This window comes from Polypterus senegalus, chromosome 7 (genome assembly GCF_016835505.1).
Source record: "Polypterus senegalus isolate Bchr_013 chromosome 7, ASM1683550v1, whole genome shotgun sequence".
Taxonomy (NCBI): Eukaryota; Metazoa; Chordata; class Cladistia; order Polypteriformes; family Polypteridae; genus Polypterus; species Polypterus senegalus.
Window position 1 is genome coordinate 16,150,033 of NC_053160.1, and position 22,098 is coordinate 16,172,130.

Genomic DNA, 22,098 nt, shown 5'->3' on the forward strand with positions numbered 1-22,098 from the left:
GCCTCCAAAAAAAAAGGCCAAGTCCTTCAAGAGCAGGGATGGGTTGAGGTCTGCCAATTTGTCTATAGATATATCAGCAAATAATCCAGAACTTTGAGAATGTACGTTCTCAATGTCAAGTCGGTAGGATTGTGGGCATTTCTCCCTCTACAACGCACAATATAATTAAAGCATTCCGGTCAAATCTCAGTGTGTGAAGGGCACAGCCATAATCCCCTTCTGAATGTGCGAGATCTCTGATCTCTCGGATGCGACTCTCTTAAAAACTGTCATGCGTCTGTGATGGATATCACGACATGGGCTTGGGAATACTTTGGTAAACTTTTGTCGGTCAACATCAGTTGCCACTGCAGTAATAGATGCAACTTAAGGCTTTATTTACTATGCAAAGCAAGAAGCCAAAGATCAACACTGTCCAGAAGGTCCATTAACATCTCTGGGCTCGGTCTCATCTAAGATGGACAGTAGCACAGTGGAATCGAGAAATATGGTCTGACGAGTCAACATTTCAAATAGTTTTTGGAAAAAACAGCCATTGTGTTCTTCAGACCAAACAAGAAAGAAGCCATCCAAGATGTTACCACCATCTGGTCAAATGCCAGCATTTGTCCTGGTATTGGGATGGGTGAGTGCCCACGGCAGGGTAACTTGTACTTCTGTGAGAGCACCATTGATGCAAAAAGGTGTGTACAAATTTTGTAGCAAAATTTGCTACCATCCAGATGGGACGTCCCAGATTATTAGAGCACGGTTGTGTAAGCAGAGAGTGTGGGTAGGGGGAAAAAAACCCAAAGATGAGTACAAGAAATGTTTCCAGGAATGAAAGTAGCACTGGGATAAGTGAGTTAGTCACTGGGGTGTTTTGAAAATGATCTGGGGTTATGCTAAAAAGGCTGTCCTCCATTGTGTTTTGCCTACAGGTCAAATCGGTACGCAAAGATGACAAAGGTTTGGAGGTAACCGTAATGACCAGGAAAGCAGATGAACAAGAGAAGACCAGCACGATCCAGGATGTGGACTGCCTATTGTGGGCAATCGGGAGGGAGCCAAACACTAAAGAAATGAACCTAGAAGTGTTGGTAAGGTTGTCCTGCGCTGGTACTTGGCTCTTAAATTCACTTCCTTATATTATCTGACATTTTTGGACCTTAGTTCTGGGGATTTCAGCTTTAGGAAGAGTTAGTTTAGATTTCATAACATATGAATGTAGAATTAGAGAGTAGTTAGCACTGTTGCTGCAGGGATTCAGTATTCTAGAGTCAAAGAACGTCTTTATTGTTATAATAATAAACTTTATGCAGTGGAACCTCGGTTTGCGAGTAACTTGGTTTACGAGTGTTTTGCAAGACAAGCTAAATTTTTTAATAAATTTTGGCTTGATTAACGAGCCATGTCTTGCAATACAAAGTAGTTTGGATACACTTTGTCTGCTGAGCGTCATGTGATCACAACTGAGCTGATGGTTCTCTCTTGCATGCACGTCTCTCTCCTTATCTCTCTCGCTCGTGCGCGTGTGTCTCTCTCGCTCGCCTGTCTGTCTGTCTCTCTCTCTCCTTATCTCGCTAACTCGCATGCGCGTGTGTCTCTCTCTTTCTCCCGTCTTGAAGGCAATCGTCTCCTATTCTCCTTCTGAGTCGGCGTGCCTCACTCATATAGTCAACATCCATACGAGCGTATACTGTTTACTACAGCATTGTGACTGTGTGTGTGTGCGCTGTGAAGTGCGAGTCCCCATCTTGCGCCACCAAAACATGAAGCTTAGTCTCAGTACTTTAACAACACCAGCTTTATTCAGCTTTAAACAGCAACAGTGTATTTATTGTAGCAGGATCTTTATAATGTTCCTTGTATCACCCATCGACGGCAGGCGCTTATAGCATGTCCGCAATCTTTTTGGATACACTTATACGGCAAACTGCTACAGTGCTGGGAGACTGCGATTGCTTTGGGACGCTCTTCCGCATGTCGTCCCGTTGGGTGGAATCCCACAAGAATTTAGAAACTCACTCACACCAGCCATGATTCTTTTTAAAGGTAAAGTGCAGGTTAATTTGTTTTATGTATTTTTACTTTTTACTGTATTTTGTATTAATCATTTTTATATGAATAGTTTTGGGTTGTGGAACGAATTTCTTATGGGGAAATTCACTTTGATATACGAGTGCTTTGGACTGCGAGCACGTTTCCGTAACGAATTATGCTCGCAAACCGAGGTTCCACTGAATTGTATTTTTGGTACAAAACAATGGCATACTTACTAATGTTACTGCCTTAGGAGTCTGGGTTCAGTGAACAGTCTGGTCACTATCTGTGTACAGTTTGCATCTTGTCCACAACATCAGAGGCGTGTGTGTTAGGATGACTGGCCACATGTGAGGGTGAATATGGCTTTTTACAGGAGATACATTTCTGCACATTTTCTTGTGCTGTAGATTGACGTTTAAATGGATACATGACATTTTTGCTTATCAATCTATGTAATACAAAAAAATAGAAAGAAAAAGAAAAACTTTACATGGGAGTTGTTTTGCTTGCCCAATAACCCATAATAACAAAGTGAAAACTTTGAAAGGTTTGCAAATGTATTAAAAATCAAAAGCTAAAATCTCCTTCCCATGAGTATTCAGACCCTTTGCTGTGGCACGGAAGCCACTCTACCATAAATGGCATTTAAAGGACCCTGAGAGCATGAGAAGGAAGATTCTCTGGTCTGATGAGACACTAACTGAACTCTTTGGGCAAAACACCAAGTGCGCACCAGACATACTTTTAAGGTTTTCTTTTTAAGACTGAGAATCGAAGGCCCCAGTTTTCTGATTTCTACTACAGCTACAGTGCTGTTCACTTTTAATAATCTGTTGCTCTTGTTTGCTTTCCAGGGTTTAAAGCTAGATGACAAAGGACACATTGTCGTGGATGAATATCAGAATACCAGTCGAAATGGCATTTATGCGGTTGGGGACGTCTGTGGAAAAGCTCTCCTTACTCCAGGTAAGTCTGAACCGAGACAATGAATAATGTAATGAAGTGAAAACAACTGTCACAGCCCTCAGTCATACACTGGACGTAACTGAAATAAATCTTTAAAAAAAATGGATAGAATCTGCACAAATAGGGTTGGGGATGAGGAACACAAATAATGATAAAGAAAGAATGATTAACGTAAAAACAATAAACTTTGGTCTCTGCTGTATGCGCTGGACTATACACTGTTATTAAATACAGAATGTAGCTAGCATACTTTCCTGTTCAGTTAAAAACTTCATACTCCACTATCAGTATTAAGCCTCTCAAAAGCAGCCCAAACTATCATTCTGCTGTGACTTTAGTCACATTTATCAGCTCTTAGATTCCGATTGCCACTGTTTTCCCAAGCCATAAAACACTTTGCATGTCTCTTTAGCCATTTTGCTCTTTATACTGTTGCTGTGGACTGAAGTCAAACAGCAAGAATCCAAGGCTAGCGAGCACTTCTTAGTTTGTGCTGTCCAGCACTGCAGGGACGAGTTCATTGTATGTTATTACAGATCAATCTGTTGATGCTTTTATTCAAGATCAGTAAATCAATAAATCAATATAGACAGATACTTTATTAATCCCAAGGGGAAATGCACATATTCCAGCAGCAGCATACTGATAAAAATACACAATATTAAATTAAAGAGTGATACAAATGCAGGTATAACCGATATGATGAAGGTCAGGGCTTCCGTGTTGAAACCGTTTTATTTTTTTTTTTATTTTGTTTTGTACTTTTGTCCATTGGGGTGCCCTTGTCCTCAACATTATGTATCCAGAATAACCGTGATGGAGAGCAATTGCAATGTGAAGGCAATTTTTAAATTTTAGCTTTATGGGGATTAATGCAGGAACATAAAAAGGAGGTAGTATGCAAAAAATAAAATCGGCACGACACATGGTGGTGAGTTTTTTTTTTCTTCTCCACCTCAAATGAGACAATAAAGAGCAAGACGTGCTCCATTGTCACTTAATGCTGTACTCTTGGAATAGCCGGTTGCTGTGGCCTGTTTATCTTGTCTTTAAAGCTATTGCTGTACTTTTTTGTTTGAAGCTGTTGGATTGTGGGTGTGTGATATGTATGCACACCACCTTATTTACTGTGTATTATTGGCTGTGTAAGGAGCTGTCTGTCCAAAGACAATTCATTATACACTCACAAACCACATCATTGGTAGACTGACTATCTGTCTATATGTATGTATGTATACACATATACGAGGGGGGACCCAAAAATGACCGGAAATATTTTTAATACGTGTTTAATTTAATTTTCAATTAGTCTCCTTCAAAGTACTCTCCATTGGCGGAAATACACTTATCTAACCGTTTGTTCCATTGTTCAAAACATTTTTTTAAATTCGTCTGAAGTAATGCCCATTAATGCTCTGGTCGTTTCTTGTTTTACCTGTTCGACGTCAGCAAAACGCCTTCCTTTCAAGTCTTTTTTCATCCGAGGGAACAAAAAGAAATCACACAGAGCTAAATCCGGTGAATACGGTAGGTGGTTCAGGGTTGTCATACCGTTTCAATAACAATAGTTTCTGCAACACATTTTTTCAAGAAGAAAACAAAATTTTACTGCCGCGCGTTGCTCACGATAATCGGCCATCGTAAAAAAAACGACGCTTGCACAATACTACTTTTACAAAATTCACTGAACACAAGCACAACCTTCCAGACTGATGGCACTTGGCAGACTGACTTGTGAGGAGTGTAACTAGATCGCCCTAGCGGCCCAACCACGTACTACAAGTACCAACCTAAAAACAACAAAATTCCGGTTATTTTTTGGTCCCCCTTCGTATATACAGGGTGACACAGAAAAACAGGAACTTTTGAAATGCGTAGTGGCAGCCATGTACAGTTGGCAGCACTGCAGAACAGGGACTTTGAGCTGTAAACAGTCTCGCCATTTAGTAATTTAGTAATCAATTGCAAGGCAATCAGTGGCAGCTTTGTGAGAATTGTTCGGTAACCGTGTCATCTCAAGATTCAGTGACATTCCCTGGCCCTCAAGATCACCGGATTTGTCCGTTTGTGATTTTTTCTTGTGGGGCTACCTTAAGAGTCGGGTCTACACAACTCGGCCAAGGACACTGAATGAATTGAAACAAAGAATTCAAGACGAAATTCGTGGTATCCCAGCTGAGATGTTGCAGCGATCAATGGGCAACCTCAACAGCAGATTGGAAGAATGCATACGTACAGGAGGACGCCATCTACAGGACGTAATTTTCAGACATTGATAATTTGGATTACTGTCTCTTAAAAGGCAAGTTGTAGTGGTTCAATTGCTGTCAATAAATTTTTTTGTTGGATTTCTATTTTTATTGGGTTTTTCAAAAGTTCCCGTTTTTCTGTGTCACCCTGTGTGTGTGTGTGTGTGTGTGTGTGTATATATATATAATATACACACACTAGCTGTCCCCCGCGGCTTCACCCAAGGAGTAGTGAAACAGGACAGTGAGGAGTGCCCTGCCCAGCTCCCCACTCCTGACGCCACTCTTCCCCCTTCTTGCGGCCCGCAGCCTCTCTCTCAGATTAGCACAAATATATCGCTCATGCACGCAAACTATGATTCTTAGCATGATGAGAGAAGTTGCAAAATCAACCGGAATGTTCAAGCAAATTCTAAATACGTTAAGTGGTCCTCTCATTCGCTAGCTAAGTGGAGGTAAGGTACATGCCCCAAGGCCACCCTCCCCTTGGCCCGCTGCGTCTCTGTTGGATTTACACAAATCTATACTCGCAATCGAATTATGGTACTTAGTGCAAAGAGAGAAGTCACAAAATCAACTGGAATGTTCAGACAAATTATAGAAAAAAACCTGATCTAAATCCGTTAAGTAGTCCTCTCGTGAAAAACAGACAGACAGGCATTGGATTTTATATATATTGTAGATGCCACTAGGGCTGGACGGACATCCCGGCCAGGAATGGAAGCAGACCCGAATGGAAGAAATGGATGGACAGCCCCTATAGAAGCTGAGAGATCACTAGGGAGCTGTTATTCCCCCAGCACTCTAGATGGCAGCAGTCCCAGATATCCCCACCCAGTGGGAAGCCAGCAGGGCTACCCTGCCAGACTACATTTCCCATTGTCACATTGTCAGCAAGTGGGTGTTCCAGGGAAACAAGCTCCCTACTCAAATAATGGACTCCTGTGTGACCTGGAAGTACTTCCATCGGGCAATCGCCCTGGCATCGGAAGTACTCCCGGATCTGTAATAAAAGGGACCGCACTCTCTTATTCGGGCGAGTCGGAGCTGGGTGGTAGAGAGGCAACACTCGACTGGAGGAGGGCAGTGCGGTGGTGAGAGAACATATTGTGGAGAGAAAAAGACCAGTGTTTAGTGTGTATTGCTAATACTTTTGGAGGTATTCAAATAAAACCTTCATTTATTTTTGATAAAGGACTGTGTTTTTGTGATCGTGTTGGGGTTTGGGGCTCACTGACACCCTGGGTTTATCACTATATATATATATATATATATATATATATATATATATATATATATATATATATATATATATATATATATATATATATATATATATATATATATATATATATATATATATAGATACAGAGAGAGAAAATCCTCCTAAAAGGCGAGGTAATAAAAATAAAACACAAAAATGTTTCTTAAGTAAGAATTGGCTTCTAATGAAGCCGTTAGGTTAGAACAAAAGCCTGCAGCTACTGTGGTCCTCCAGGGCCACACATGAGGATCCCTGCTGTAGACTTAAACTTTTTAATATGAAGACCCAAATATGTGGGTAAATCAAAAAATAAAAGCAGTTTGAGATTTACACATTAACCACAACGGATAGAAGCTGGCACAATACAACACATTTCCATTCACCATGACATGTAGGTAGTTTGAACATGCACCTCACAACGCTCTGCCGTTAGTCTAGGTAAAGCCAAGGTCACATGAACGTGGACGCTCCGCTGGTGCATTGCACCATTGTTAGACAATGGACCACAGTGTGATGTCTTAGGGCCCACGGAGTCATTTATAGAAATCTTTACAACTTTATCAGCTAACTCAACATTCAGTCTTGTTTCACTTTTTAATGCTGAAAACGGTTACTGGAAATTTTGGTATGAACAGCAAATTAAGTGTTTTCCAGTATTTTTCTTGACAATTGTACTGTTTTATATTATTAGTTGCTATTGCTGCTGGAAGAAAACTTGCACACAGGCTGTTTGAAGGGAAGAAGGACTCGAAGCTCGACTACAGCAACATTCCAACGGTTGTGTTCAGCCATCCGCCCATTGGGACCGTTGGACTAACTGAAGGTACGTCTGCTGCTGAAACAATCGCCAAGTTGAACTTTCTGAGAAGATTCTAGCACAGTGTCTCGTACATACACAGTGGTAAAGAGATTCTTGCCGTCAGTATTTCTTTACACCTTGTGTTTTGGTTCACTTTGCTTTTACAATTCAGTTCATTTTTGTTTGTAGTATGCTTTTTTTTGTAGAGTGCTGTGACAAGTTCATAGATAGATACAAATAAAACCTTTACAAACTGAGTACACGTACAGACACGGATTGTTTTAAAAAGACAAGAAACAAAATGGATCAAAGCTGATTAAAATAGAGTCCAGCACTGTCTATCCATTAACTTTTAAAACTATGGCCAGTTTCCAACTCTATCTGATTATCACCATCCTGATAATAACAATTACTGTATATACTCATGTAAAAGTCGGATCTTGAAACCTGAAAAATTGATCATAAAATCAAACCTCGACTTATACACCCGTTCAAAAATGTGTTTTTTTTTTTTAATATCTTCTTGCCTCCTCTAATCTCACATCAGTTTCTCAGACACATTCAATTTTGTTGCAGCAGCGCAGTTACCAGTTTCTTTTCCCACTTCAACGACTTTTAATTTAAAGCCAGCTTCATATTTTCTTCTGATTGAACGCTCCATCGTAGATAAAGGTGTATGAGGGTGTGAGATAAAAACAACACAAATCAGTGCAAATGTCGCTTTGGAATAGTTCGGGTGTTACTGTGTGGCCATGTAGGCACAATACATAGGGGAAAAAAAAGGCCGTGTGCCCCGTGGTTACTCTCTCAGATGGGCGAGATCATAATCTCTTGGACCAATAGCGTGAGTTTTCCGCATTCGACTTATATGACCGACATTATAAAATACCAGAAATTATACAGAAAAATCAAGGCCTGACTTCTGCATGGGAAAACTTATCCGTGAGTATATACAGTGTTGCATTTACTGTTTTGTTAAAAAAAAAAAAAAAAACTGAGTTCTGCCGTGTATTATTGGAGTGGGAATCCTTTCATATTTCTAAACTAGTTGTCCCCCGCGGCTTCACCCACGTAGGAGTGAAACAGGACAAACTTTAATGAATAAAAAAATTTTTAAAAATGTAATAATTTGTATTTCTTTCTCAAAAATGTCAAACGTTACTCTTTAACAATCTGTAGATGATAATCTCTGCTGAACAAACAGGTATCACTAGCTAAACGGAGGCAAGGTACGCTACATCACATGGTGAGAGGTGGAGCAACTTGAATGGAGGCTGGCGTGAGAGTGAAGAGGGTCCTGCCCAGCTCCTTACTCCTGAGGTCCCGCCTCCCCCCGCCCCCTGCCTCTCTATTGGATTCGCGCAAATAAATCGGTGCAGCAATCAAACTATGATACTTGGCGCAATGAAAGAAGTCGCAGAATCAACAGGAATGTTCAAGCAAATTATAAAAAAAACCCGATCTAAACACAAAGTAGTTCTCTTGTCAAAAGCGGACATACAGACAATTTTATATATATATATATATATATATATATATATATATATATATATATATATATATATATATATATATATATATATATATATATATATATATATATATATATATATATATACATACATACATACATACATACATACATACATACATACATACATACATACATACATACATACATATCTATACTAATAAAAGGCAAAGCCCTCACTGACTCACTCACTCACTCATCACTAATTCTCCAACTTCCCGTGTAGGTAGAAGGCTGAAATTTGGCAGGCTCATTCCTTACAGCTTACTTACAAAAGTTGGGCAGGTTTCATTTCGAAATTCTACGCCTAATGGTCATAACTGGAAGGTATTTTTCTCCATTAACTGTAATGGAGTTGAGCTGGAATGACGGGGGGGGGCGGAGTTTCGTGTGACATCATCACGCCTCCCACGTAATCACGTGAACTGACTGTCAACGCAGTGCGTAGAAAACCAGGAAGACCTCCAAAAAGCGCTTAAGAAAACATACATTATATAATTAAGAAGGCAGCGAAACAATTAGAAGCGAGCGAGTGACATATAAAACCATATTCAGCTGCTCACGTGAACTGACGCAGTGCGCAGACAAAAAGCAACAGTTCCAAAGAGTGCTGAACAAAAACTGAATTACACTGCTACACTCAAATAAACAAATCACACGCCGTGGCGCAATAGTAGAGCCTTCGCCTCTAGCGCCGACGTTCGAGGTTCAATTCCCGAGAGGGGATGCACTGAGTATGTATGCGCGCTTCTCGATTCATTTTAGCCTCGCATCCCCTTGGTTTGAGACGTATGAAAAAATATGCGGTTAATGCAGAGAGACAGATCACCAATTGAAGCTTCATGAATAATGGATACTTTATTCGCGATCAATGATTGTTTTGGTAAAGCCATACTCAGTGTATTCATTAGATGAACGGTAAAAAAGTAAGAGTGAGGGGAGGATGACTTATGGAGGCACGCAGGCAAAACCACAATAGCACGCGGACTTGATGTACTGTAGTGCACGTAAGCTCGATCTGAATTGCGCGATCACATTCAAAAAAATATTTCTTTTCAAGTTCTATTTAGTCCATATGTGTCAAACTCAAGGCCCACGGGCCACATCCGCCCGCGTGTAATTATATACGCCCGCGAGATCATTTTATATACTGTATTATTGTTATTAATGGCCCGGGGATATGAAGCGCTGGTAACACAATAAACTACAGATACCATAATGCAGCGCTTCAGCTGCCTTACCACGTTAATCAAGTCTAGCTTATGATGCTGCAAGTTATTGCGAAGCTAGCCCACTCGATGCCAAAGAGAAAAGGTGATTCTGAACATAGAGCCTTTAAAAACCAATGGGAGGCTGAGTATATGTTTACTGACATTGCCGGTAAACCCGTGTGTCTCGTTTGTGGAGCTAATGTGGCTGTAATTACAGAATTTAATCTAAGACGGCACTATGAGACAAAACATCAAGATAACCTGAAAGACCTGAATGCAATGCAGAAGATATACAAAGCAGAAGAGTTAAAGAAGAATCCAGCAGACGTTTTTACCCGTGCAAAATCACAAAGTGATTTCAAGTGTTGCTACTTTTATGGGAGACACAAATGCACCAGTGCAACTTGCCCCACTTCCCCTGTTGCCAAGTAATGTTGAACCAAGTCGTCACTACGGTGTTCCCAAATACGCATTTTGCTGATAAACTGAGCGCACTGAGTTCGCACGGCGCTTTGGTGACTTTGAAGAACAAAAAAAGAATTTTGAGTTGTTTCGCAACCCATTTGCCGTCGATGTGGAAACTGCACCTGTGCAGATTCAGCTGGAGGTGATTGAGCTGCAGTGTAATGGCACACTGAAGGCAAAGTACGATACTGCACAGTTTATTTACTCCATTCCTGCAAAAATGCCCCAGCTCCGTCTACATGCGGCTCGAACCTTGTGCATGTTTGGTAGCACATATCTGTGTGAGAAGCTCTTTTCAGTGATAAAGACTAACAAAACAGCACACAGGAGTCGCCTCACTGATGAGCACCTGCAATCCATCCTGAGAATCTCCACAACACAGAACCTCACACCAAACAGAAACGAACTTGTGGCCAAAAAAGATGCCAGGCGTCCCAGCTGAGCTAAAATGACATATGAGCAAAGACAACTGAATGATTTGATTTGTTATTGCTGAAATGGAACATCTTTTGGGATATTTAAAATTTTATTTATATTTCCAGGTTTTGTTATGCACCATGTTCATATTTGAATTTGTATAATTTTGACAGGATATATTTTTATGGAGAGCAAAATCTTTTGGGATATTTAAAATCTAAGTTTATTTTTTATATAAAATTACATAAGAGTAAAGAAATTAGAATGTTTGTTCTTTTAACGTTTACTTTATTTCTAACTTGTATAATTTAGACAGGATATATTTTTATGGAGAGCAAAATATTATAAGTTATTTAAGGTTTGAGTTGATTTATTCCGGAATAATATTCTGTCGACTAAATAAAAATTCCTTCTACTTAAAATTTAAATAGAACTTGAACAGAAACGATAGTTCATAATATCCACGCAGACTTGCACGTAAGAGCGGGAGTCATCCGTTTTAACAAACAACGTATTGCACTGATACGAAATAGCCTGCCCATTTAATTATTTAGGAATGGATAAATAAATTAAGATTTTGTACAAATAATGTTTTTCATTTTTCTTCCTTCATGGATTCTGCCACCCGCAGCAACAGTTGCTCGCACCCCAAAGACTGTATATATGTGTGTGTGTGTGTGTGTGTGTGTGTGTGTGTGTATATATATATATATGTATGTATATATGTATATATATATATGTATATGTATGTATAAATATATAAATATGACAACACTCATGAAAAAATGTTTCCTTTTCTTTTTCATTACTTCTTTAACACACTACTTCTCCGCTGCGGTATTTTGAGATAGATAGATATAGATATAGATATATAGATAGATATAGATATATATATATATATATAGATAGATATAGATATATATAGATATAGATATAGATATAGATATAGATATAGATATAGATATAGATATATATATATATATATATATATATATATATATATATATATATATATATATATATATATATAAGAGAGAGAGAGATATATATATATATAAGCTAAATTTTAACACAGTCATTTTTAAACTTTTGTCAAATACTGGGGTGGTTGGGTGGGCTGGATCTGTGGGGCACCAATGCTAACTTCAAATCCTCTACCTGGTCACTCATGGCATGAGTTTTACTCTCATATGCCAAAAAGATTTATGATCCACAGGCACCCCTACTATCAGAAAGTATGTCATCTCCATTACTAAAAATCTTTCTATGCAGTCACTACAAAAACTACATGGGGCAAGTAATCCCATGCACTTTCCCTATGTGGAAGAAAGAGATCCAGAAGTTGATGAGGGATTGAGACCCATTTCCTTATTGTCACTGAGGTAGTTAAACAACTCCGAAGTGGCAAGGCCTTAGAGGTAAAAGAGATCACCCACACTGTTGGGCTGTCTCGCCCTACACGCCTTTTTAATGTTGTGTGGTCATCTGAGGCAGTGCCCCTGGAATGGCAAACCGGGGTGGTGGTCCCTGTCCCATTTTTAAATTGTGGGAATGGAGGGAGTACATTTTTATGCCAGGGTATTGGAAAGGAGACTCCATACAGTTGTGGAAGCTCAGATCCAGGAGGGGCAATGCGGATTATATCTAGGCCTGTGGAACGATTGACCAGCTCTACCCTCATGAGAATCCTGGAGGGGGCTTTGGAGTGTGCACAATCTGTCTACGTGTGTTTTGTAGACTTGGAGAAGGTGTATGACCATGCTCCTCGGTTAGATTCTGTAGGGGGTGCTGGGAGAGTACAGTGTTCTGGGGCCTCTAATAAGACCTTTTCAGTTCCTGTATGATCACAGTGAGAGCTGTGCCCACATTCAGAAAAATAACCACACCATTCCCAGTGGGCGTGGAGCAGTGCTGTCTCCAATCCCGTTTGTGATTTTTCCTGGACAGAAAATCACGATGCAGCCTAGGCAAGGAGAATGTCCAGTACAGTGGCCTTAGAATTGCGTCACTGCTTTTTTGCAGAAAACTTGGTCCTGTTGGCTTCATGGGGCTGTGAACTCCCAACATTGGGATGGTTTGCAACACAGTCTGAAGTGACAGGGATAAGGATCAGCACCTCCAAACCTGAGGCCATGGTCCTCAGTAGGAAAATGGTGGACTGTCCTCTCTGAGAGGGAGGTGAGTTACTGGCTCAGGTGGAGAAGTTTAAATACCTCTGAGTCTTGTTCACAAGTGAGGGAGAAAGGGATGGTGAAATGTACAGATGGGTAGGGGCGGCAAGTGCAGTAGTTATGCAGTCACTATACCGATCCGTAGGGATGAACAAGGAGCTGAGCAAGACGGAAAAGCTCTCGATTTAGCAGTTGATCTACATCTCTACCCTCGCCTATGGTCCTGGTACAAGTGGCTGAAGTGAGCTTCGTCCTCAGGGTGGCAGGGCTCTCCATTATAGATGAGATGAGAAGCTGGCTATAGACCATGAGAAAGACTCCGGACTCACTGGAAGGGGGTACATGTCCCAGATGGCCTAGGAATGTCTTGTGATCCCACAGTATGAGTTGGCAAGGACAGCTGGAGAAAGGGATATATGGCCCTCACTTTAAGACTGTTGCCACTGTAACCTGGTCTCGAATAAGCGGTGGAAAAATAAATGATTCAGTTTTTGGGTGGAGTATTCCTTTAAGGGGCATGGACTGTTTATAAGGTATAAGCAACAAGCACTGAACCAAGAATTACTGCAGTCAGTATAACAGAATATAAACTGGACAAAATCTTTTTTTTTTTCTTTTATATCAATGCTGACTGACCATTCAGAACAGAGCATTGAGCAGGACATTATTAAAGTCAATGTGATATTTTTGTCTTTGCAGATGAGGCAATTGTTACCTATGGAAAGGAAAACCTGAAGACCTACACGACATCGTTTACACCCATGTACCATGCAGTCACCGCACGAAAGACCCAGTGTGTCATGAAGCTCGTGTGTGCAGGAAAAGAAGAAAAGGTAACCCGCCAAGTAACGGCAGCATGTTGCTTTTATTTTGAGCAATAAAGACCTGCAGTAGAAAGGGAATTTTATATACATTATATTTAAAGTTGGGCGACACGGTGGCGCAGTGGGTAGCGCTACTGCCTCGCAGTTAGGAGATCCGGGTTCGCTTCCCGGGTTCTCCCCGTGTCTGAGTGTGTTTCCTCCCACAGTCCAGACATGCAGGTTAGGTGCATTGGCAATCCTAAATTGTCCCTAGTGTGTGTGTGTGTGTGTGTGTGCACCCTGCGGTGGGCTGGCACCCTGCCCGGGGTTTGTTTCTTGCCTTGTGCCCTGTGTTGGCTGAGATTGGCTCCAGCAGACCCCCGTGACCCTGTAGTTGGGATATAGCGGGATGGATGGATATTTAAAGTTTTATTTGTTGACTTTCTTGGGTCCTCATGCCCATAGTATCTGTACCTTGCACTATTTAAACAGCTAGATAGATGCTAACACATGGTGTTTGTGTTTAGTTCACGGGGGAAAGGGCAACACAAACAGTTAAATGGCTTTGAACGGTGGATGTCAAACACACCAGCATTTGTACACCATGTAAATTTCAGTGTAGGGGTCGCTATTGCCCCTTTAAACCCAACAGACAGACGCTCTGGACACGGGTTAGAAGCAACAAGAAGATCTTTTAATTCCTTTCTTCCTGTAATAGTGCCCTCTAGCACTTTCGCCACAACAAACGGGCAAGTCAATAATAAACACAAATCTCTCCTCCACACCACCTAGCAAGCTCTGTCCTACACCTCCCAACTCCAGCTTGTTTGCTGGGCTCACAGCAGTCCTTGACCCGGAAGTGCTTCTGTCCTTCCTTCCCCGTGACTTGCTAGCACTTCCAGGGTCGGATGGAAAACTGAACTTTTTTTCAGTCTATGGCAGGGGTCTCCAACTCCAACTCCAGTCCTGGAGAGCTACGGTGGCAGCAGGTTTTCATTCTAACGTTTTCTTAATTAGTGACCAGATTTTGCTGTAGAGCACAGGTGTCAAACTCCAGTCCTGGAGGGCCGCAGTGGCTGTAGGTTTTCCTTCTAACCACCTCCTTCATTAGTGACCTGTTTTTTGCTTCTAATTAACTTCTTTTTATTTAGTTTTAATTAACTTGACTCAGGCCCCTTAGTTGTCTCTTTTTTCCTTAATTAGCAGCCAAACATTAAGGAGACACAAAATGAGCCACCACATTGAGCAGCTCACCTGTGCCCATCACACAATATCTAAAAATAAAGAAAGGTGAAGGTCTCAGTAAGGTTGATCTCTCAGCTCACCAAAACATTTTGACATTGGCGTTCTTAGAAAAAACAAAAATATCAACAGTTTTGGAAATGTCTGCTGTGGCAGAACGAGAACAGCAACAAGTCAAGGAAATTAAATAACTGGGTTTAATTAACAACAAGAATCAGCTTCTCATTAAGAGACTGGTTAGAGTGAAATTGGCTGGAGTTTAGCTGGTCATCTATGGCTCGTTTCACGTCTCATTTCTGTTTGGCTGTCATTTAATGAAGAAAAGAATCCATTCAGAGGACGAATCCTTAGAAACAGGCTATTAAAATGAAGGGAAAAGAAGTTAATTAGCAGTGAAAACTGGTTACTGGTTAGGAAAAGGGTTAGAATGAAAACCTGTAGCCACTGGCAGCCCTCCAGGCTTGGAGTTCGACACCAATGCTCTACAGCAGTGTTTCCCAAACTCGGTCCTGGGGGGCACACACTGTCTCTGCAGGTTTTTGTTCCAACCAGCTTCTGTTTTTAATTTGGACTCCTGGGCTAATTACGCAAACTTGTTATTTTCCAGATTCTTTGTTTTGGGAACAATATAGAAATTAGAAATCTAAGTTTGGTAATAGATACATCTTAAAATGTACCAAGCAGTTACATGGGAATAATGTATTTTTGTTTTCTTTTTAAACAGATGTTCTTATTGTTAATTAATCCATTAGCCTCAGACCCACTAAGTAGTAAAGCAGTTGCAGCCTCTCACAATTCAGTGGCGTTTGCCTGGGTGTCTGCTCTGCTCTGCTCGTTTTTAATTTTTCATTATTAAGGTCCAACGAAGGGGAAAAAGTGCACAGAGAAAAATATAAAGAAATCAACAAAAGAGAGTTAAGCATTTAAATCTGATAGCAAAAGCAGAACTATTTCTAAATGTCTTATAAATGTAAAAAATCAGGCTGCTGTGCGTTTCTGAATGTAGAATAAAAGAAAATAAAAATCCCAGCTAATTAAATGAGCTCAGTGCTATCGGGTGTTGTTAGCTGGACCCCCAGGACCGAGGCTGGGAAACACTGCTGCAGAGATTCAGTCCAGACCAGACCCCCGCGTTCTGAACTGGATTAAGCAGGTTTTCGGATGCTTTGTTACAGAGTATCCGTGCTTGTCTTTTGCAGGTGGTGGGCCTGCACATGCAGGGGTTGGGTTGTGACGAGATGCTCCAAGGCTTTGCTGTTGCCATCAAGATGGGCGCCAGAAAGGCAGACTTTGACAACACGGTTGCTATTCACCCCACCTCAGCAGAAGAACTGGTGACGATGCGCTAGGCCTCGGTCTCGTGTTACTTTTTAAATATTTTTTTTTTTTCCCTTTTATTTTCTGGCTAACTCCCAACAAGCAACCCTTTCCTTTTTCTGACAGTGGTGCTCACTTTGGTGTCGAGTAGCTCGATACTTGTGGAACAAATTCATGAGAGCATTACACTTGGTAGTTATTTATAAAACATTATCTTAATTATGATTAAACATGAATCGGTGATCAATCATGAAAGGATATGAAATGGTCAGATTAATCAGCCTCTCTTTTGTTTTGTTTTTTTTTGGACCCTTTGCTTGTCTGCTATGGGCCTGCCTTTCTGTGCCTTAATTACGTCATGACGTTTGACATGCTGTCTTTATGTATGCTTGGTGTTACACCCGTTATAGTGTGATGAAATCAATTAAAAATAAGAATTCTGATCTGACATGATTTGTCTATTGTGTACCTGAGGAGCAGTGTGTGCTGCTGCTGCTGTTATGGGACGTGTAGCAAGTACTGCATTACAAGACTGTTGTTCTGATTATCAATTATACTATTATTACTATTATCTTCTGCTGACATTTCTAATTTACTAAATGCAATGCGGTTTAAGCAAGACATTCCAAAGTTAAAATCTTCAGAATCCAAACTAAGCATATGTGCTCCATTGTCACAAAGCGACCTAGTGAAGCGGATGCAGCAGGCCACCTCACAGCTCGAAGGTTCAGTTCTACGTAAGCTTTATATTTGTGAATCCAGGGCCGATTCCTGCTTTGTGCCTTGAGTTGCTGGGATAGACCACAGTTACACGTAACAATGTACAGAAACGGGCAGGTTCAAAAATAAATACGTGAAAGTGATTTGTACAAATCTACGAGTGTTCTCTTTATTTATTCAGACACTGGCAGTACTTTTTCTGTTTCCATAACTGCTTTTTCCCTGCAGGTTGGTATTTGTGGAAAGTTTAATGAAGCAACTCAGAGAAACACGATTATACTTGCAGGATAAGACATTCTGACAAAATACAAGAGTGACGCATCGGCGGGTAAACCTGCTTCCTGTTAGCCATCGGAGGACCACGGTTACTTCACTTGTCTCCTTTGATTTTCAAAAACTGATTTTAGTAATCCGAGTATTGTTGAAAAGTACGACTCATTGAAAGCATCACAACTGGACAAAGGCTATACGTTTTTAATGAAGGAGTTCCTTTATAATTAATGAGAAGTTTCATTTTAATTTTGCCAGAACGCTACCAGTTTCGGCTAACCCGTTTACTTTCTCTCTTTTTTTTAAATCTAGCCACTTCGTCGGATCTGATGCTCGCGTATGGGGATGTGGATGTACAATTGAAACTTTTCATGGGAATTGTTACATATGTATAATATATCTAACTATTTTACATTATAGCAAGTAATCATATTAAAAAAATAGTAAAACATAACAAATTGAATGAAAATTATGTTTCATGTTGCGTTAGAGGTATTCTTTGCATTATATGTTTTCTTTAAAATTAACACAGAAAATACTTTTTAAACTTAGTTTTTACTGTTTTAGAGTAAAAGTGTATTTTTTGATTGAACTTTTCGTCAATATTGCATTGAATTTTGATTCTGTGTTTGGACTTGCATCGTGAAAACACAATGTTTAACTGCCCGTGAGTGAACATCGTTTCTTTCTCTCTAAACTGATTTTTTCGAATGTTTGTCCCTGTGATTTGTTAATTGTTATAGCAAAAGCTCTTCTAACGGGAAGCTGTAAACGTTTTAATATGAATGGCATACCAAGATCTCCTTTTGTGTCTAATGTTATCCCATGAAGATGTACTACATCTTCTTTCTTTTCGCCTGTTAAAATTTGACATGTCAGAATTGTTGGACCAATTGTGAATACAACAAATCTTGTCCTGGTGCACAGCCCGTCACTCATCCTTCAATAAGATTTGGACATGTCGTCTTTTATTGAGAACTTAAAGTGAGGGCAAAATGTAAAAATTTATAAGAGCTGAGCGCACAGGAACAGCGTCAGACAAAAGCATTCACACGACTGAGAGGTGAGAGGACTGCGGGCGTAGTTGAAAATGGTTCAGAGGAGGGTGGCACTTGGAAAAACTCTCATAACAAATAGACTCGTCTCAAGATTTTCTTTTATAATAGAGAGATGTTAGTTTTTTTCATTTCAATAGATAAATACAATGTAATCTGTCTTAATAAAATCATAACTTTCTGCATGGATTGCTGTGGATACCAGCAGCAGTATGCCTACACAGTGCCTGTGACTAGCAAGTCATAAGTTTTCTTTCTTTATAATTTTCTTCCCATTTAGTCTAATCTATTCACTAATCACAGCTGACAAAATGTTCACAAAACATTGTATGAGCCTTGCCGCTGGCAGACTGGTGGCTCCGAGGCTAGAGATCTGCACTGGCAATCTGAAGGTTGCCGGTTCGAATCCCGTAAATGCCAAAAGGGACTCTGCTCTGTTGGGCCCTTGAGCAAAGTTCTTAACCTGCAATTGCTGAGCGCTTTGAGTAGTGAGAAAAGCGCAATATAAATGCAAAGAATTATTAGAACTTAAACCTTAGGCTTTGTCATTTTGAGAAGCAGGATTATAATGGGAGGAGTGTAATTAAAAAAAAAAAAAAAAATTTTTTTAAAAGTGCCATCGCGGGGAATCCCAGTTTCCATAAGACAGCACGATTGCACCGGGCCAAGAATATCATTATCGGTACACATAGAAGTTTTGTGGTGACCAAAGCAGAATCTCATCCAAGACCACAGGTACGTACAGCATTTCCTTCTCCATTAATCTGGCATCGTCTCACACGAGTACAGTTTTTGTCTTTTTCTCATTGTTAACCATTCTGAATTTCCAAAAGCCATTTATTTTCCTCTTTTTATTTGTACCTAGGCAATGCTAGGTACTTGGGCTAGTATGGAATAAACAATGTAGATCTGATTACCTTCCCGGGTCCTCCCCGTGTCTGCATGGGTTTCCTCAGGGTGCTCCTATTTCCTCCCACAGTCCAAAGCCATGCAGGTTAGGTGCACTGGTAATTCTAAATTGCCCCTAGTGTGTGCTTGGTGTGTGTGTCCTGCCTTGCAGCCTGTGTTGGCTGGGATTGGCTCCAGCAGACCCCCCCCCGTCTGCTTTGGTGGCATAAAAGGCACAAAAATACAGAATTAGGTACGATTTTAAACGTTACAGTTCACACTAATAGAAAAGAAAAAAAGAATAATCACGTTGCAGTAACATCAAATTGTATACAGTGCATTCAGGAAGTTTTTAGACTCTTTCAACACATTATGTTGCAGTCTTGTGCTAAAATGATCTAAATTCCATTTTTCCTCCCACATCAACCAGCACTCAATAATCAAGAATGACAAAATGAATACACAATTTCAGTAATTTTTTTACATTTAATATTTTATTCATATAGTGCCTCTCCCATGTTCAATTATTATTAGTGTAAAAATAAACTATAATCTCACATCGACACAAGTACTCCGACCCTTTGCTATGACACTTCAGATCGAGTGTATCCCATTCTATTATTCATTACTGAGATGTTTCTACACCTTGTTTGGAGCCCACACATGGTTAACTGATTGGACATAATATGGAGGATCCCACAGTTTAGCAAAACCCAAGCCAGGAGGTCAAAGGCATGGCCTGCAGAGGGTTATATCAAGACAGAGAGCTGGGAAAGGCTATAAAAAATCTCTGCAGCTTTGAAGGTTCCCAAGAGCACAGCGTCCATAATTAAATTAACAACCACAGCCCCAGCCAAACTGAGCAATTGAGGGAGAAAGGCCATGGCAAGACAGGCAACCAAAAACCTGACCATCACTCTGGCTGAGCACCAGAGAACTGCTGTGGATCTGAGAGGAGTTTCCAGAAAGACAACCACCACTGCAAAACTCCACCAGTCTGCGCTTTATGGCAGAGTGGCCAGATGACATGTGAAAGTCCACTTGGAGTTTTCAAAAAACCATCTCAAAGATTCTTAAGACTATGAGAAACAAGACTTTCTGGTCTCATTAAACCCAAGATGAACGGTTTGCCCTCAATTCTATGAATTCTGGCTGGAGGAAACCAGGAACCACACAATACCATTCCAGATGTGAAGACTGGTGGTGGTAGCATCATGCTGTTGAGACTGGTTTACAGGGGCAGAAAATGAGAGATTAGACAGGATGAGGGTAAAGCAGAACGATATCCTTAATGAAAACCTGCTCTAGGGTATTTTACACCTCCCAAAAGGACAATGACCTTCAGCACAAAGCAAAGAAAACACAGGAGTGGCTTAATGTCAAATCAGTGAATGTCCTGACGTGGCCCAGCCAAAGCCTAATCCAACTGAACGCCTTTGAAGGGACAAGAAAATAGCTGAACACCTACGGTCTCCGTCGAACCTCAATCCTACTGTTCCAAACTGCTTGCTTTTTTAAATACAAAAAACAAGACACCAGTTTTTGGCAGTGCGTCTGAACAATTCATCTTTTTCAAGTCAAAACAACTATGTGGTGGTAGAAAACATCTCTTAGTAATGACTCAATCAACTAAACTGTTACAGAGGGACTTTGACGACGCGACACACAGGCTTGAACATATGTGTGGCAGATGAAACTTAATGAAAGTAAATTTAAAAAGTGTTAAATTTAGAAAGTAAAAATATTGAATATGAATACACAATAGGAGGTCTGAAACATGAAAGTACACCTTATGAGAAGGATGTTGGACTTCTCAGTCTATGTCCAGACAATGTACAGAAGAGATCAAGATGGCTATGTAGTGCCCTGATGTGTGCAATACAAGTCAAATGAAGTTAACTTTAAGTTATGTAACACATTAATGAGGCCTTACCTGGAATACGGCGTTCAGTTTTGGTCTCAGTATCACAAAAAAAAAAAAAGACAAGAGAAGAGCAACTCGGCTGATTCTGGGAGTAAGAAGTATGAGATATAAGGAGAGATTGACGGAGTTGAAACTTTTTCGGTTAAGCAAGTGGAGATTAAGAGGTGACATGAGTGAAGTTTTTAAACTTTTAAAAGGAATTAGTGCAGTGGATCTCAGCTGTTACTTTAAAATAAATTCTGCATCAAAACATGGGAAAGCAGCTGGAAACTTAAGTGTAGATTTCACATAAATGTTACAAAGTTCTTCACACAAAGAAACTGACACATGGAATGTATTACCACGTTGCGTGGTGAAGAGCAGGACTTTAGGGACCTTCAAATCTGTACTTGTTGTTTTGAACAATCTAGGTGACTAGGATGGATGAACTTATTGGGCTAAACGGCCTGTTCTCATCATAGTTGTTCTAACAGTCTAAAGTAAAAAGCCGCCTTAAGACTTTTACAATAAGGAAAACGCTTCCATCACATAACTGCGTAACTGCAGGTTCATAGTAAACTCTTAACAAAATTACAAGCAACACAGTGATAAGACTTAATGCTGGGAAGCCCAAACACAAGTTTGTTCAGTCACTCTCCTTTTGTGTAGAGTTTGCATGTTTCGCTCAACATACCAAATTCTAGTCTGGCCCACTGAAAGTGACACCGGGTGAGGACCTAGCAGTAGAATCCAGGGTTGGATCCTGCACTGGGCACAGTACCACAGGATTAGGCTACAGCTC

At 40.4% G+C, this 22,098-nt stretch overlaps 1 protein-coding gene across 1 annotated transcript in view; it reads left to right on the forward strand.

The window, feature by feature from the left end:
• The window catches only part of gsr (glutathione reductase), a 55,747-nt gene extending 38,414 nt beyond the window's left edge, over positions 1-17,333 (forward strand). The window contains exons 9-13 of the mRNA XM_039758245.1: positions 921-1,079; positions 2,880-2,991; positions 7,196-7,327; positions 13,798-13,931; positions 16,343-17,333. Of these exons, the coding sequence (XP_039614179.1) occupies positions 921-1,079; positions 2,880-2,991; positions 7,196-7,327; positions 13,798-13,931; positions 16,343-16,492 (687 nt within the window). The 3' untranslated portion in view covers positions 16,493-17,333. The remainder of the gene's footprint in view (positions 1-920; positions 1,080-2,879; positions 2,992-7,195; positions 7,328-13,797; positions 13,932-16,342) is intronic.
• The last annotated feature ends 4,765 nt before the right edge of the window (positions 17,334-22,098 follow it).